An 18,776-nucleotide genomic window follows, 5' to 3' on the forward strand; every position below is an offset into this window, starting at 1 on the left:
GACAAGAAATTGATTGAAATTATACGAAATAAATTAGCTATAATTACAATGACTAATTGAAAATTTTACACGTAGTTTATATATGTTAAAAGAAGTTTTCGGTTCACAGAAATTAGTAAGAAATTGAATTATAAATACAATGTAACCTATAGGTCTTTAAATTAAATAATTCATTTGATTTCTTCTTTTTTATTTAAAAACTATCAATTTGGAAGTGTTTCATTTTGAAAATTAATAGCCACTCATTTTGATGTTTAATTGTGACTGTAGTTCTCGCATTTTTTTTTTCATACTTACGTGTTGAATAATCTGTTCATCAGGAATGGAACATGACCTTTTGGTATGAGTAAAGACAACTATGAAATTGTTGTTTATGAAAATGCATAATTTCAATACATATATTTTGCATTACAAGAACATGTCATCCTTTTCCAAAATAAAATTCCACCGCTTTTTTTGTTAGACACATTTTTTACGGCAAGTCTTTATACTCTCCGAGTTTCTAAATCTGGTGGGGGTGGGGGAAGAAAAAGTGATTATCACAAAAGTTATTGATTTTTCATGTCCTTTATGAACGTTTGGACCATTTGGTGGGAACAAAATTGCATTAACTAACATCGGAAAAATAATTTTATCTGTGCAAGCAACATACCACGAATTCACGCGACAGAGTTTAATTCCAAACAAATAAAAACATAAATGTGGATGAATTACAAGGATACTTAGAAAAGTGGAGTAGATTGAAAAATAATGCAGTGAAAAAAATCCGGACAAATCATAAGAATTTAAAGTTATATTACCTCTGAAATTTTTGCTTTTACATTTAAGAAAAAAATATAGTAAATAAGCACTGGTGAGTTATTTTGCAATTAATAGCATAAATGAAAAGCAATTTTAAATCAAATTTTGAAAATTACAAATTAAAAGACAAATGTATACGATAAAAAAATTAAGCGCGTAAAAGTCGAATCTCGGTAATATGGAAATGATATAAACTATTTATATAAATGGGGTCAAGTCTAAGTTAAATGTTAATTAAACCTTTTTATGGAATATCAAGTAAGAATGATCTTGGAATAGTTATATCTATATTTCAAACACTTGTATTATAAAAAAAAATTTAATTTTTTACAAAACACACAAAATTTGATAAAATTTTTGAGCTAAGGTAAATATTTGAACTGGATATTAAATAACAGTCGGAGGGTGATAGGTGATACTTCAGATATTAGCAAGAATATATATATATTATGTACATATGAATTAGAAAAATAATACAAGGACGCACAAGACATTCAGACATATCCACAAATATAAAACTATATCTGTACAAATTGCATATCGAGAACACGAGTGTTCTCAAAAGTGACGGGCTTTCCATTGAAAGGAGAAGCAAAATTGCATAGATAAAAAGTGTTATAAACACTTGCAACAGGTCGCTAAGAAATATTACACATTCGGTGGAAATAATATGCGATATTCATGTTATTTAAAAAGATAAAGGAAAATTTAAAAAAAGATAAAGGAAAAATTTAAAAAAGATAAAGGAAAATTTAAAAAAAAGATAAAGGAAAATTTAAAAAAAGATAAAGGAAAAATTAAAAAAAGATAAAGGAAAATTTAAAAAAAGATAAAGGAAAAATTTAAAAAAGATAAAGGAAAATTTAAAAAAAGATAAAGGAAAAATTTAAAAAAGATAAAGGAAAATTTAAAAAAAGATAAAGGAAAAATTTAAAAAAGATAAAGGAAAATTTAAAAAAAGATAAAGGAAAAATTAAAAAAAGATAAAGGAAAATTTAAAAAAAGATAAAGGAAAAATTTAAAAAAGATAAAGGAAAATTTAAAAAAAGATAAAGGAAAATTTAAAAAAGATAAAGGAAAATTTAAAAAAAAGATAAAGGAAAAATTTAAAAAAAGATAAAGGAAAAATTTAAAAAAGATAAAGGAAAATTTAAAAAAAGATAAAGGAAAAATTTAAAAAAGATAAAGGAAAATTTAAAAAAAGATAAAGGAAAAATTAAAAAAAGATAAAGGAAACAATAAGTCAAAGTGCAGAAACCGATTAGGATAAGCAAAGTGAGCCCACACAGTCGATATTAATTGAAGAAGCCGCTTTACAAAAGTTCTGTTTCAAATGAATTATAGAAAAAAAAAACGAGCAAATTTATTAAAAAAAATTAAAGCAAGTTTTTAGTTTATTACTATTTCTGCTGCAGAAGGCTTTTATAATCTTTTAAAAAGTTTTAAACTCTTGTAAAAATTTAGAATATTTGCATTTTTTAAAAAAATATTTATGCTATTCTCATGAAAGTTCGTATTTTTAAAATAAATAATTCTATATTTTTTCTCTTAAACTTTTAGGATATACTCGAGATATAAAATCCCCATAATTAGTGTTAACATTCTTTATAATTAAAAAACACCAGAAATTTACTCAAAATTAGTAGTAAAATTAAGATAATCAATTCTCCAAGATAATTTATTAAATTATTATGTTTATTAAGTTTCCTTTTCAAATCATGCTTAAGAAACTGTAGATATTGTCTCTTACAATGCATTTCAATCACATATAATAGCAACTTATAAACATCTTTAAGACGAACAGGAATAATTCATTCGCTTGATTTTACAGAATTAATATAAGCCATAAAAATATTAATTTATCTATTTACTTTAAATTTCAATACCGAAAAAAAGAAAAATAATTTTTTGTTTAAATCAATCAAAATTAGTATTGCATCTTCCAGTGACTATACCGAGGTTATGCTTAAATTGCTTTGCTGAAAATAAATCAAAAATACTTGCAAAAATAAAATTAATAATATAAAATTTTAAATTATGAAATCTGAAAAAGACTAGATCTCAATTTTAAAAAAAAAAACGAAATCTATTGATATATTTAAAGAAAGAGAGAGGGAAAAAAAAAAAAAAAAAAAAAAAGAATCACTGAATTTCTTTGAATGAATGCTAGGAAAGAGTGAAAATAAAATTTCCTTCTAGATCGGACTTTTGTTCAGTTTAAGTAATTTTATTAAAAATATAAGTATCTCTTTTAAATTAATTCATTTTTATTTCTTAAAAAAATGTAAAAATTTAGAACATGTTTTGATGTTATAAGGCAGAAAACTGTTATCGATTTTTTTTACTTATTAAAACAATATTCAATCTGAAAGTTGATAAAGAATTTTCCCAAACTATAAATTATCGGGAATTTTAGAATTGTTGAAATGTAAATCAGTCCACATAATTTACTTCCATAAAGTGATTATATATATATACTTAGAACTTGCAGTAAATAAGCATTTTTATTTATTTTAATTTTATTCCAAGAACATATAACTCCTTTTTCATATATAAAAAAAGCTAAACATAATTAACATATTACTTTGTTATCGGAATAGCTTTTTTACACATTACATCTTTTCTGGGTTCGAGTAGTTTTTGAAAAGTAAGATGCAGATTATGTTTAACTTTCTTTATTAAAAAGATTAAATGGAAGATAAATTTAGAAGAAATTCACATTTAAAAATGCAAGATGGTTACTTTGAAAAATATTAATCACATTAAGAGCTAATTTAATCAGTGTTTTAGCTACTATTAGATCATTCAAACACTATAAAATATATAAATAGTAATATTCCAGTAAAACAGATGCACCTCACAACATTTGGGAGTTTCACATACATGCAACACAACAACAATTTTAAAACTTCACTTTTTAAACATCACATGAGGCATGCATTAACGACCATGCATTAATTACCATGCGAGTAACGGATGCACAGCTTAAATACTATATCCCGTAAATTGCTTAATATTTCAATAGTTAAAAATGTATTAAAATTTTATAGCATTCTAGATATTTCCATTTTGCAGCTATCTAAGGTACAACTTTACCCTAGATAATATGAGAAAACTCTTTTGTGGAAAAAAAAAAGTATGCAACATTATGATGCAAATTAGCATATAAAAAATTTAAAAATAAATAAAATAACACAGTAATAGCTGGCACATTGATTACTCGCACTGGCAAAAAATATCACTTTACAATGTACAACTATAAAACATAAAATACAATTTGTTAACTCATACTCATTTTATCAATTCCACGAACATTTTTAAAAATAAGTTTTCAAAACATAAAAATTTTAAGAAAAAAAAAAGATTCAGAATTATTTATTCATTTTATTTTTTGCTAACAATTCAAAATTGTTAGAAAGATTCCATATGAAAATGAACATCTAGATATTTTCATAATTCTTTAAAGGGAGATACGACCCTGAGAACTAGCTATGATGAAAAGAAAGCAGATACGAAAATGGAAACAGCTCATTTTAATACACGGCTGTTATCTGTTCAATCGAATGCCTTCATTCGCAGAAAGGAATGTATGTGAGATTTCTGCTGAAAATATAACACGGCATAAACAGAAGAGATAGCAAATAAAAATGCGTAAAAAGAACTCATGAATGACTTAGATGCTAATAAAATCTCAAGGACCATTAAATGTCCGCAGTGTTCTCATCAGTACTGTCAATGAAGTTGCCAGAGATGTTGCCTGGTGCATAAGGCCTGCTATATTCGAGTTCGGTATTTCACCAGACGCCGCGGAATGGGCAGCTTGAACAGTTCTAGAATATGCAACAGCCATTTCTTTAAGTTTTTCTACTAAACTGTTAATTTGAGAAGGTAGCGTCATCTCCATGACGACCAGTTCACTAACTGCGAAAATACGGTCTAGAAGAGCTATACACGTTGTTAGATGTTCTTCCATTTTGTCAGAAGATTCCGTGATGCTCTTCACGAAGAGTTTCGAAGCAGTCACAAACTGTCTGGATTCATAAATAAGAGTGTCTCGAACTTTGGCAAGCTTGGAGTTGCCAGGCTGAGCCTTGGGCAGACATTCAGAACATTCCTGAAGGCGGGCTTTGCAAGCCAAGTCCAGATTCTCAATCATGTCGGCGATCTCCTGTTGAGCAGAATGGAAAGATACTTTACCATTGAGAGGGTCGAAACCATTCTCCAGAGGTCCGCCATTAACTGGCTGTAGTTTAGTATTAATAGCTTTCCTGGGTAAAGACTGGTGATAGCTCAAGAAACGGTTCAGTTTCTTGCAGACGCAACCGTTAACAAGTCCATTCTTGCCACCGACACAAGCATCACATTCAGTTGCACCAGGCTGGAACTCGCTCGAGTCGTAGCCACTGTATTCACCATTCACATAGAACTCGCCGTCATGGCCATTGGGTTCATTTTCTTCAGAATATCCGTTGTACAGATACGCTTGGTGTGACGACTGGTGGCCATTCTGGTAACCGTTGACATGAGACGTCTGATAGCCACCAGACACTTCGTGAGAGTTCCGACGATCTTGAGGACCGCTGTCAGAAGAGTCATTCTGAAGAGAATAAATTGGAATAGGTAAATGAATGCAAAATTTCTTTCTAAAATCATCATTCATATTTAGTCTATTAATTATATCAGAGTTTCACAAACTTGTATGATAATTTAATTAAATACTTGTCATTTATTTAGATTCAAAATTAAAGAAATGAATAATTTGCTTTGTCATTTTATGTTTTATTCCATTTTCGAATACTATTTTCATAGATTATGAATCCAAAATAATAAAAGCAACGTATCGGAAGAAATTATTTAACTTATACAAACCAAATTTGGTTCTATATCAAAGTACAATATTAAATACTAAAGCCATGATCTATTTGACGTAAAGCATTGTAAACCAAGCAGCTATAATACGTCGTAATGTTACTGAATAAACAAATCTGAAAGTTGCGTTTACAGATCTAATAAGTAAATCGCCTGTCTCTATTTACTCACGAAATACTTTTTTTTTTGAAAATTAGAGCACACTTTTGCGAAACCACGCACACTTTCTCTATAGAAAAGACGAGTTTTGAAATTTTCTTTGTCTTAAAAGGAAGAAGAAATCACGCACAAATCGCAAAAAGTGAAGACATATTTAGGAATTTCACATTGCGACAAAAGGTAAAGCATTATCATAATTTCTTACAGAAAAATTAAATAAAAATTATGAATCTAAATAGTGGGAAAACAAGACGCAAATATATTTAAGAATTATATGAAAGTTCTTTGTAATTTTTTAAAATCTACGTACTATTTCCACTTTTATGTAACTGCAATGGGGGCACCAGAAATTCTATAGTAAATCTTAGAATTTTCTAGCTACTAAATATTTTTAGCAGTTAAAAAAAAAATCGAATATTTTAACAGCTACAAAAACCAGGGGAGGGGGGGGGGAGTAGGAAGCACAGAAGGAATGAAATGGTGGTCAAAATTAAATTTCATGAAACATAGACCTATTTCTTTTGTTCAAAAATAGCGGATGATGTTTGTTTTTTTAAAAAAGAAACATGCTAAATAATTAATAATAAAATATCACTTGTAAGTTGGCTATTAATATTCAGCGCGAAACAATAGTTAACTAAAGCTTAATATTTGGGCGGTATGAAGTACATAAGGAATCTACAATATTATAAAAAAAAAGGGGGGGGGATACATTTTTTATGTTCTTTAAAAAGCCATCAATTCTCTTCATTCCTTATTTGTTGCGATGAATTAAAGTTATGGATATGTTAGAAAGACAATAACTAGATAAAGTCTAAGATTTCGTAACTTGTTTTTGTTTAGTTGCCATAATAAATATTGTTTGGAAATTAATACTGTTATTTTTTTAATGTTAGCAATCCTTATTTTAATCAACTACTTTGATTCAAGACCTGTTAAGCAACAAGGTTTAGATCATTGTAAAATTCATATATGATAAATAATTGAGATACAATATTCACGCAGCAAATCTTGCATTCTCACCATAATTCCATTTGATACTACATGCTCATATTTTGTCCATTTCTGATCTTGTTTATGTAATTAAAATAATCGAACTGATCAAATATAAATATTTTAATAACAAAAAGGTACAAATTTGATGACTGTATTTATAATCTACTATCAATTCAAAAATTTTGAGCCTTTTAAGCATGCACTTTCCTTTCTACGGGAGAGTACATATTATTTCTGAATGATTATTTCTCCGTTTTTATTGTCTTCACCAAGAACTGGAGAATAAAGGCAGAGGAAACAAACATAGTATGATTATATTTGCCATATACATAAAAAAAAAAAAAAGAACCCTAAATAAAGATCTCTAAAAGGAAGAATTTACCTGACTAGTCTGCTCTTTGATTCCAAGCACAGAGACGGATGAGGAATGCTCGCTGGAAACCGCAACAGAGTTCCTCCTAGCATTCCCTCCTGCATGATTGTGAAGCCCAGTATGGATATCTGACGATATCAAGGAGTTTCTTTTTACTCGAGGCGGTGGCTGAGGTCTCCAGCTGACGCCTGTTTCAGAATCGACTCCGGATCCATTCACAGGGCAGTCTTTATTAGTTGAATGGTCATCATTCTGAGCGGCACCTTCCGATGCTGGTGATGTGGCGGCAGTGTCAAACTTGCCACCGTGGGTCTCCCTCACAGGGGTCACGAGGGAGGCGAGGGAAGACAAGGTGGGTCTGTGGGATTCTTCGTGCCTTCGCGGGATGGTGCAGAACTTGCTGACAGAATTCATGCTGTCCGAGTACTTGGATCCGGAGAGGCTTTCGTTGCCGTGGGCCATCATGCGACGGATTTCTTCCGCGGCTTGACGAAACCTGGCCAGGACTCGGTTCTGCTCCTCCACTACCCGCGTTGAACTAGGGGGAGGGGGTGGGATTATGTAGGCAGAGAGATCGTCCTCGCTGGTGGCGATGTTTTCGCTGTTGCTGGCGTCCGCTTCAGCCGGAGCTTCTGGCTCAGCCGTGAAAACAATGCCATCTTCGATGTCTCCTTGAAAATTATCTGGAGACAAAAAGAAAACAATATAGGTTTCAAGTATTTTTTTTGTGTTTTTTTTTTTGTGTGTGTGTGTGTGTGTGTTAGGTATCGGGAAGACATTTGGCACCGATGGATTTAATATGCACCAGACCCGCATACACGACGGTTCTTCGGTGGAATCGGGTCTCGAATCTGAAGTCCTCCAGTTCCGAAACGAGATCTTAACACCAGGCCACCGCGGCCCCGTGTGTATGTGTACATTCGTGCGTTTCTAAAAAATAATATTTTCTAAAAACGCAAAATCCATTATTAATTGTCGTTTTTAATGTTGATTTTTTAAAAATTAATTTTCTACAATAACGAAAAGAGATGTGGATATCCGTAGAAGTTCTGTCGCTAAAACTGACCAAATTGTCAACGGCATCTTGGAAAAATATTAATCCTACTGTATTTTTTTCAAAATTTCATTTAAATCAATTATTTTAAAGAATTTCTTATAATATTTTTATCTATTATTTCAAAATGACAAACAAGGGGGAATTTTCTTTTATTAGTTAATAGTGGAAAATTATCTTTTCAATACTTACCTTTAATGAATATTTAATAATAAACAAATAAAATAATATATTTAATTAATAATCCTTAATTATTTATGGCGATCCCTCTGATCTTAAGACGATATTTTCTTCATCCATATATATTTGCAAAAATTTTTATCGGTTTCTTACAATAATTAGAATTTCATGCGTGTATGTTCGATTACAGGAATATTTTTGCCAGAACAGTGGTTTTTAAACCATATTTTTTCTGTCATTTCTTTACACACATTTATTATTAAATATCAAAATATGGTAATAATTATTTCTTTCATTTAAAGATAATTTTAAGTGCAATTTATGCATGCATTTAAATGAATTTGATTTACACAGGACGAAACCTAATATTCACGTTAATACAAAAACACAACAAATTTGTCTATTACCACTAAATATCACAAATGAGTTATTCTGGATATAATACATTGTACACGAGTATTATAGAAGACTTTAATATTAAATTAATTCAAGTGAGATACTTTGAAAATTATTTTGAAAAATTGAAATTTCTTTGTGTTTAAATTTAAATAAAAAGCGATATATTCTTAATAAGAAAAATAATAATTCCAAGCTATTACTTCAATATTTCATATTTTTTACAATATTGATAAATATAAACCAAAACAAATTAATAAAAAAAAAATTAAACACACACACTAAAAAAACAAATGAAAAAAAATTCACATTCTATTGATTATTATTTTTAAGTATTTCACTTCAGTATTATCACAAGTCACTTTCCAGTATTATCACTTTCAAGGCAGGATACTTTCAGTTTTATTTTTATATATTATAAATTTATAAAAGATACATTTGAGACATCAAATAATAAGTCTTTTGTAAAATAGTAAGTATTTTGATGATTAGAAACTAACAGAGTTTAATTGTTTATCCTATTTTGGTTTGATATTGTACAAGAAATAAGAGTTAAAAGCAAATAACTCATGCTTTTTTTTTTATAGATAAATTCATTAATTCTTTTGACAAAATTTTAAGACTTTTTTAAATTAAATAAATATTTCCAAAATGTATTGTTTTTCAGTTCAAAATATTTAAAACGCAAATATTATTAGTTAATTAAAATAGTTAAGGAAAATGTAAAAATTAATCATTCTTTAGATGTAATTATTAAAAATTTTGAAAGGAATTCCAGCATTCTTTGAGACAATGTTATATAAATAATCACTCATGAAATATTATATAGAAACATAAAAATAACTGCATTTTAAAATTTTTTTTCAAAAAGTAAATGAAACTATTTTGCTGCTAGAATTTTTGTATTATCATGAAAAAATTCAGTTAAACATGCAATAATTTTTTTTAAATACGTGAGGTATCATGATATTTATTTATAAATACATTAAAAATGTTCACAATTTATGATTTTTATGCAAAATATCTTAGTAAAATATTAAATAAGAGCATTCGGTTTAGAATTTAATATCCATAAGAACACACATGCTATTAATCTGGATCTTTAAAAATTTTAAGTATTTAGATTTTTAATAGAGATTCTCGAAAAAATTTTTAATTCTTCACAAAATCCAGTAAAAACTTCGGATACATCTTTTGATCAAATGTAAGTGCATATAAATATTTCGAATTTTTTTTTCTTTGAAAGAAATGTTTAAGAGTTTGAAAAAGTGAGTAGGCTGCAAAATGTTTTACATGCTTTTTTATATTATGATGTGTTTTGCAACATCAATCAGAATATTACTAAAATTTTATAAAAGCGATCAGCAAAATTCGGTACAATGAATGGGTGAAACTTTTTTGAAAAAGACAAAAGAAATATTAAAAATAACATTTTTAACTATACATTTACTTTTTTTTGTTGTGTAAGTATGTTAAATTCAATAAATTTTATCATTAAAATTATACTTTGATATAGATAAAAGAAAGAAAAAGTGAAAATAATATGGAACATAAAAGAAAAATTAATTTTTTTTTCATTTGAAAATATACAATTTTTAAAATGAGAACGACTTTAATTTAAAAAAAAAATCCGTTTTTTAACATAAAGATGCATTTTAAAGTTTTAAATGGAAATTTAATCTTTTATTATAATGAACTAAGAACATTCATTTTTCTAAAGATTTCGCATCCTTTCGAAAAGCAAAATGCATCTGAAAAAAGATCTCTCACCAGATAAATCCGTGTCAGTGGAGTAAGAGTCTCTTCGCTGTCCCGTTTCTTGGTCCAGGAAGCACTTCTTATCATCCACGGCATCGGGGGTGACACAGCAGAAATCCACATCGTCCGAAGGCGGGGGTATGATTGTCAGATCTATGATGTCCGGATCCAGACACAGGGCATTCTCTTCGAATGGTAGATTAGTGGAGTTTTGCAGCTGCCTCAGGAGTTCCTCTATGTCCTCCGATTCCTGCTGCAAGGAGGCCATGACGAGATGCGGACTGTGCAGGCCGAAACTCGAGCACATCTTCATATTAGCCTCAGGATCTTCAGTGGCCAGCATGGCTACGTGTGTCGGACTGTTGGTCGGAGTGCTTTCGGTTTCACTCTCCGAGGGCATGAGATCGCTGCGAGGTGTCAGCAGGTTGTTATATTCCTCCGGCGTGCCGTGACGCGGAATAAACAGCAGCGAATCATTAGACTTGAGTCCGAGGTCACCTGTTTTGCGCGGCTGGGATTCGCAGCTGTTCTGCAAATACAGCTGCGCATCGCTTACAATCTTGTTCATTTCCGTGACCCTGCTCATGATTTCGTGGCTCTTGATCTCAATGCGTTGCGTCATACTTTCATCGCTGTTTTCATCCAACTCGTTCTCCTCCTCCAGCAGCTCCATGGACATGACGCTATGCAGGTCGATATCTTCGGGGGCGCTGTAGACCCGGCCCCCTTTGGGTTTGCAAGGGGGGCCCTCCTCGGCCTCACACGATCCAGAGGTGAAGGCAATGTCCGCAATCGAGCTGACGTCTTTGGTGCCATCCTCCGGATCAGTGTCTTTATCTTTGGCTGAACTGCTGTTCTCCTTCTTTGGAGAGTTGGTGAGGCACAAGGGGATGGATGTAACCAAGTCTTGCATTTCATTCATGTTGTGGTCAACTGAGCTCGGACTAGTGGCGATACTGAACTGATCCCTTGAATTGCTTCTGGAAAGACGTCGTTCCTGAAACAGAAGCAAATATATAAATATTGCCCTTCATCTTTCAGATGATAATTTCCTAATAAGTTAAACGATTTAAATAATCCAAATGATTAAGCAGCTGAAATTTATAATTTCATACAGTGGATAATCACAGAATTATAAATTCAGCTAAAGAGGAATACATATTAATCAATGATAAGTAAAAAGTAATATTTGGAATATGTTTTTGATACAAATCTTTATTCATTCCACTATAAAAAACGAAAATGAACTTTTTTTCTTCTGGAACAAGCATAATTAATACAGGAACCTTAAATAACTAACATAAAACATAATCAAATCTCATTAAAACTTAATGAAGAGGCGAAAAGAATGTATTCATAATGTCACTTTTTTCACTTATATAATGTCACATGAGATTAGTGATAATATTCTACTTAAAATATAGCCGTTGTAAAATATTACTAAACTCTGTAGATGTTATAATATGAGTCATATAAAAGCTTGTACTGTACTAATATTTATCATCTCTAATCAATTTATTTTTTAAAAGACTGCAAAGTAGAGTAGATTCAGTCAAAACTTTTACGGAAACCTTAGTAAATATATTTTAATAACTTAATGCTGAAAAACGATATTGAAAAGTTACATAGCTACGTGTAATCAATGATTCAGTGATGCCATAAGGAAGAAAGGAAGGAACTAATGTTGATATAATATACATGTTTTGATGCATTAAAAAAAAATTATGTTTTAATTGGTCAAAGTTCAAATTGCAGATAGAAAAAAATTTCTTATTCATGTACGGAAAAAGGTACGAACAAGGGGTGACTTTTTATAAAAATTTCATATTCGAAATTTTCTTGAGGAAATAAAAGAGAACAGATTGGAAGATTTGTCGAAATTCTTTTATTTAAATCTGGAATTTGTTACCAAACAAGAATATTTCGTCACTTATGTAACAAACTGTTATTTTTTGCAATAAAATAGAAAGCTATGAGATTCGCAAGAGATGCAGGAAAAGTACAACATATTTATGGAAGGGTTAATTGACAAAGGGAATAAATCAAGAAGGATTTAATAGTTGATTAATATTTTATCGCTGTAAACAAATGACAAACAATAGTGGCAAATAACAACACTCGACTCTCATGTTATTTTATAAATGTGTTTTAAGATAAAATTTACAAGTAATATTAAAAAATTGTGTCACAAGAAAATTTAGAATTAATAATCCTAAATTATTGTATATAATTCAAATGAGCCATTTTACTAACAATATTTTATCAAATAAGTCGAATTGAAGAGCATTATAATGCAAGGACTTAAAGTATTAATTTATGAATCAAACAAAATAATATATTTTATAGCAACAGCAGGAAGGAATATCCAGGAATGTGTCCTTACCTCACAAAGGATATATGGCGGTGGAGGTATGGATAAGTCGACTGCTCTAAGCGTGGGATTGACACTGTCCGCCGGAGGAAGTTGCTTTTGTGGCGATGTATTTGGACAGTAGCTCCATGGCGAACCTTGCACGATATGGCGACTATGGTAACTTGGAACTGGAAATGCAAAATTAAAACTTAAATTATCATACATAAATTCTTCAGTGTTGTTTTAACCAGTAAAAGAAAAATGCACTTATTTTGGGTTTTACTTTTTATATTAAGTAATATAACCGTAAAGAGAGAGAAAATAATAAAATGACCAAAGCATTCGATCAATTGCGATGTCTTAAATCTTCCAAAAATCTCAATGAAGTCTTTTTGGAACCATGCCTGTTCACGCTTACAAACAGATATCATTTGTAAGCATGGCAATTTAAAAACGAAACGAGCGAGATGTGTGAAATTTAATAAACCAAATCACCCAAACTGAATATCTGCATTAATGTGATATTTGTGAGTTTGTGAATGCTATACTGTAAAACGAAATAACTTCGATGGATGTAAGGCAAAGCTATGACTTTTCTCAAAAGGGCTGAAAAGTCCTTTGATTTAAAAGTGACATTTTTAATTTAAGTAAAAAAAAAAAAAATTAAAGGATAAAAAAAAAAATCTTAAAATTTCGTATGAAAGAAATGCATTTTGTGTTTGAGTTTGATAAAAAATTAAAAGCGTTTGAATCAGAAAAGAAAAATTCTTAAATAATGCACGTTCAATGTTTTTTTTTTTGAATGAACAATATTATTTCAAATATTATGTGATTTTATCAAAAATCTATTACATATTTATCAATACAGGTTCTTCAAAATAGTAATGAGTATCATATTACATTTGAGTATTATATCTCGTGATGGAAGATCATTATTTTATGAATCCTATATCCTTTAAATAATACTAAATAAAAACATTTGACAAGCAGTCAATTTTTAAAATCATCTTATCATCATTATTATTACCTTATCTGACTATATTCTTAAATACAGTATTAACCACAGCATTGATATCAAAGCTGACGATCAAGTAACACATCTGCTTCAAATTTTAAAAATAGCGATCTTAAATTCGGAAAAATAAACAAATAAAAATATTACAAGAATATTAAAAATCAATGAAATCTTTCCTTGTGAATGCCTTTTCAAATAAGATTTTTTTAAAGTAAATAAAAATCATTTACAGCAAAAAGTAAAATTTAGAAATATTTATTCATATTATTTTAGAAGAACCAAATACCAGTTCTGAAATTATTAATGCAGTAGCCATGACAACACACAAGACACATGACCTAGCTTTCATATGAATATAACCACGCATATACGTATACAATGGTTTTTATATTCTATCATAAATCTTACTGAAATAGTTTTAATTTTTTGCCTTTTTGTGAAGGAGAATTGTGGAATAAAAACTAAACTTCTAATCATTTTTACAATATAAAATCTTTTAACACTTTTGTTTAATTTTTAAAGAAGTCACCAGAGGATTGGTATGTAACTAATTAAAAGATTTTGATGATGTTAATCATAAGCAAATATTTCATAAAAATAATTTTCAAATTAAAAAATTTCTTAATCTAGAGTTTTAGGAACCAAAAGTAAGAGTTACAGCAAGGCAGCACGTTTAGATACAAAAAGTTCCATCTGATAATAATGTATCTCAGCATTCAAGGCATGAACAGACAACGGTAAACTAGTTTGTCAGACTCTTTCGAGCACGCAGGAGTCGCCGGAAATATTTCAGCACTTCTTGAACGTAATTCAGCGTATGGACAGAATAGTAATTAAGAGAATACCTTCACTTCACAAACAAAAAGTAATTTCATTTATACTCTTCTTCAAGTGCTTCTAGGCGATTACTTTTCAAAGTAGGCTTGCATGTCGAGGAAACATTTCAGTTTCTTCTTTTGGTGGGCAAATATATGTTACTCTGGAGACAATTTTTGAGTTTGATTAAGAAATCCATGAGAAGGCAAAATTGTTTGGGGAAGAAGTGAGCCTATTTGGCTTTATATATGAACTGATAAAAAATAAAGGTAAATAGTGCAGATGGGGGAAGAGAGAAATGCTGACTCGTTTGCTTTCCTATTATTTCTTGGCAAATATAGGAGTAAAAATTTATATAAGCAAATTTTGGATTGAAATTATATAATAGCCTTCATTGGAAAAATAAGATAATCTGAGATTATAGAAATAGCCTCAAAATATATGCAATAATATATATAATTATTTGCAAGAATTATTAGCTTTTGCTATGTTGACAAAGAACTTTTACCATAAGATTTCATTACAACGTTAATTTGCAAAATACAAAGAAACTTTTATAAATACTTTTCAACAAAACAATGAAAGAAAATCAGTTTTCCCTATCCAAAAAGACAATTTTAAGTACATAATATTTCGCTAAGAAATCAATCCGTCTAATGAAAATACTTTCAAATCGCCCTTTTAGATTTAGTTAACACTAAAACCTACTGCAAAAGCTTAAATAACGGCTTCTCCAATGGTAATTTCGAAACATTGTAGTTAGTATATTTAGTTTTCATAATCTTACCTTTTTGATTAGCAAACATCCAAGACTTCACATAGAAAGGATACGAAAGCGCAGAAGAATGGTGAAAATGCAACTTAGTTTAACAAAACGAGTGAAATTCTGATGCTTTAATTTACCCGCACGAGCCCGAAAGAAAGTTCTAGAAGCACAATATTTTTTTACTGTTAGTCAAGAAAGAATCTCGATTTGAGTCATCATTTCATCTCTCACTTTCACGCCAAGAATGCCAAATCACGTACATATCCCAGACAACTGGACATTTGAAATGCAGATTATCTTTTTCTATTCCGTTAAAGTTATCAAAGAATTTATACCTCCGCTAAGTAAAAAGAAGCTAAAGCGACAAATGAGCTTAGATTTGTTTTAGTATACGTGTGGAAGAATGAAGAAATGTGCGAAGAAGCAGTTTTACTTGGAAATAGATATCAATGTTAGCGAGTCTTTCAAGGAGCTGTTACAAGAGCAAATGTATGGACAATATGTAACTGGAAATGAAAACACGCGGATGCTTCGAAAATGCGAGCGGAAAAAATTAAAAATAATCTCTTATGCCCTTCATCACACTTCACTAACATCAACAGTCGCATTACCTAAATATTAACAATGCGAAACGCATTCTCTTATCAGGCACTACATCGTGACAAAATTATTATAACAGTTTATTATCCCTCGTCTTGATAAACAAAATCCCATAAAGTTAATTTAAAAACCATTCATGTCGAATTCTAGAAATAAAAAATAGCTATTTATTTAATTAAAATATGCCAAGAAACAGTTTGCGTGTATTATATTTATATATATTTTAAAATAAATATTTAACAACTCAAACGTATAAAAATTTGAAATATATATAAAGATTTTAAAAGTCAGCTTAAGAATTGTCAAATCATTTTAATTTGACAGAGATTTTTTTCTTCTTTTTGATAAAGCAAGGCGAAAGAAATAGTTTAAATGAGATTCGAAATTCTAATCCGAAGCACCATAACATAATGTTTTAGGTCTGACTTTGTTAAAACTTAAAAAAAAAATTACTCTTAATAATAATAAAAATAACGTACACCAAAATGTTTTCATATCTACGCAAGATATGTATATATAAATATAATAATTATAACAATGATAAAATAGCTGTAATAATTCTTTAAAAATATTTTGAAGAATTTATCAAAATTAACGAAAAAAGTTGCAAGAAAATATTATTATAAGTGAAAGACTAGTTTTTTAAAATTGTGTAAAAATGGTTATTGTGCGATAATTTATTTGAAGCTAACGCGAAAAATTATTAATATCGATAATGACGATTAATTTATTAAATAAAAATCTAATTAAAAATTTTCGAAAATTCTTGCTTAGTGAGTGTGAGTGCTTACTATTCAAGAAGTAATTAAACGCCGAATGTGGTATAACAGAAGCACTTAATGTGATTGCGGTTAATGTTATCATTCATTTTATATTATCAAAATCCTCTGGTTCACAAATCGACATATTCAAATTCTCACTATTCTCCATGTTTTATACTTCAATGAGTTTGCAAAACATATTTTTGACATTATATCTGCTTGTGAGAGACAAAGAATAATTGAAAAGCGTCTTCAGCTAGACGAATGAATTTTAGTATGTGGTTTGTAAATTTCTATCAAACTTTGAGAGAAATTCGTCCAGACAATATCTATCCAGCTATCTGAATGTAAGTCAAGGCGATAACTACAAAAGGAAGAGACCTAGATGAATGAAATTTGGTACACACATATAACATTTAAAGTGCAGATACCTATCAAATTTCAAATGAAATTCATCAAAAAGTTTACTTTCTGTCGGTCTGTACTTTCATAAGCATGAAATTAAATAACTCTAAAACGTAATGATTTAAATGAATCGAATTTGGTAAGTGATTTTATAATTACAATTGTAATTCTGCGCCAAATTTTGATTTTACACACATCGAATTTTAATCGGTTGAAAAAAGCGCGTCTAAAATATAAATCCTATTTTCATTTACTATTAATAACATGTCCGAGATTAATTGTCAAAAGCACCGTCAAGGACTACTCAATAGATTTAATAAAAATGTTAAATGTATGCCAAAGATCAATATTTTGTAACTATTCTTACAAAATATTGATCGCGACCTCCCTAAAGCCCAGAATTTTATGCGCGGATGGGAAGGGAGATAATGTTATTAGAAAGCATGCGAGAAAATTTCTGTGAGACCCCTGATTTAATGGTTGGCATCAATTCGTTGATTGTATCAGTTTTCCATGAGAAATGGTGCCTCTATAGAAATAAAAGGAATGATATCCCGAATGAGCTTGAGTATGGGCTCATGATCAAACTATGTGTTAATAGGACAGGCCTTTAATTAAATCATCGCTCAGAACGATATATCATTAATACTGATGGTGATTAATGGGATCTTGATGCATGCTTTGAACAGTTTAATGTAAAGTGAGAGTACATTATATACAGTGTTGTTACACACTGTATATAATTTGATAGAATCTTATGACTCAAAGCGATCATGAGTCAAATAACAAATTACTACGGTAAAAATGAATTATTAAGTTCAGGCTTTTCTCAAGTTTTCGGCTTAATGTTTGGATAACGTACTCTTACTTAAAAAAATCTCTTCATATTCTCAACTTGAAATAAATAACCAACAAAAGTGTTACACCATTTCTGAAACCTTAGTATGATTTCTGAGAGAAGTTATCTGAAAATGGGGGTCACACTTCTTTCGGAAATTTTTTTTGTTTTTCACGTATTATCAAAAATTTAAAAGCTTTATAATACTGATTATATATTAAGATTTATACATTACGTTGCTTAAAAACTATGATAGTCATGAAAAAGGCAAAGAAAAATTGTGCTGATTCAATTTTGAATCAATGGTGTGAATACTTTTATCAGGCTTGAAAAACGCATAAACATTTCAAAACCGACGATGACGTTAACAGTGTAACTGTAATTATGTCATTTTGATCAACATCAAATCGAAATTAGGAAAAACTAAATTTACTGGTTATGGCGGAAGAAAGGGCATTTAGAATTATACCCCAGTTCTTAAATGAAAAATGATAGAAATAACAAAAGGTTAGAATAGAAATAGACAGAAATGAAGCATTCTATGGTGACTGTCTGAGTTAACAGAATAATTTTATCGCATATATATTTTTAATAGTTCTAGTTAAAAGAAATATCCATCCCTTCTTTCTGGATGTA

At 29.6% G+C, this 18,776-nt stretch overlaps 1 protein-coding gene across 1 annotated transcript in view; it reads right to left on the reverse strand.

Annotated features, from left to right (window-relative positions):
* Window positions 1-4,172: 4,172 nt before the first annotated feature.
* Window positions 4,173-18,776, reverse strand: part of LOC129960110 (uncharacterized) — a 280,895-nt gene continuing 266,291 nt past the window's right edge. Inside the window, exons 15-18 of the mRNA XM_056073244.1 lie at window positions 12,970-13,127; window positions 10,599-11,583; window positions 7,208-7,881; window positions 4,173-5,398 (exon numbers count right to left, since the gene is read on the reverse strand). Of these exons, the coding sequence (XP_055929219.1) occupies window positions 4,493-5,398; window positions 7,208-7,881; window positions 10,599-11,583; window positions 12,970-13,127 (2,723 nt within the window). The 3' untranslated portion in view covers window positions 4,173-4,492. The remainder of the gene's footprint in view (window positions 5,399-7,207; window positions 7,882-10,598; window positions 11,584-12,969; window positions 13,128-18,776) is intronic.

The sequence above is a fragment of the Argiope bruennichi genome, chromosome 2 (genome assembly GCF_947563725.1).
Source record: "Argiope bruennichi chromosome 2, qqArgBrue1.1, whole genome shotgun sequence".
Classification (NCBI taxonomy): Eukaryota; Metazoa; Arthropoda; class Arachnida; order Araneae; family Araneidae; genus Argiope; species Argiope bruennichi.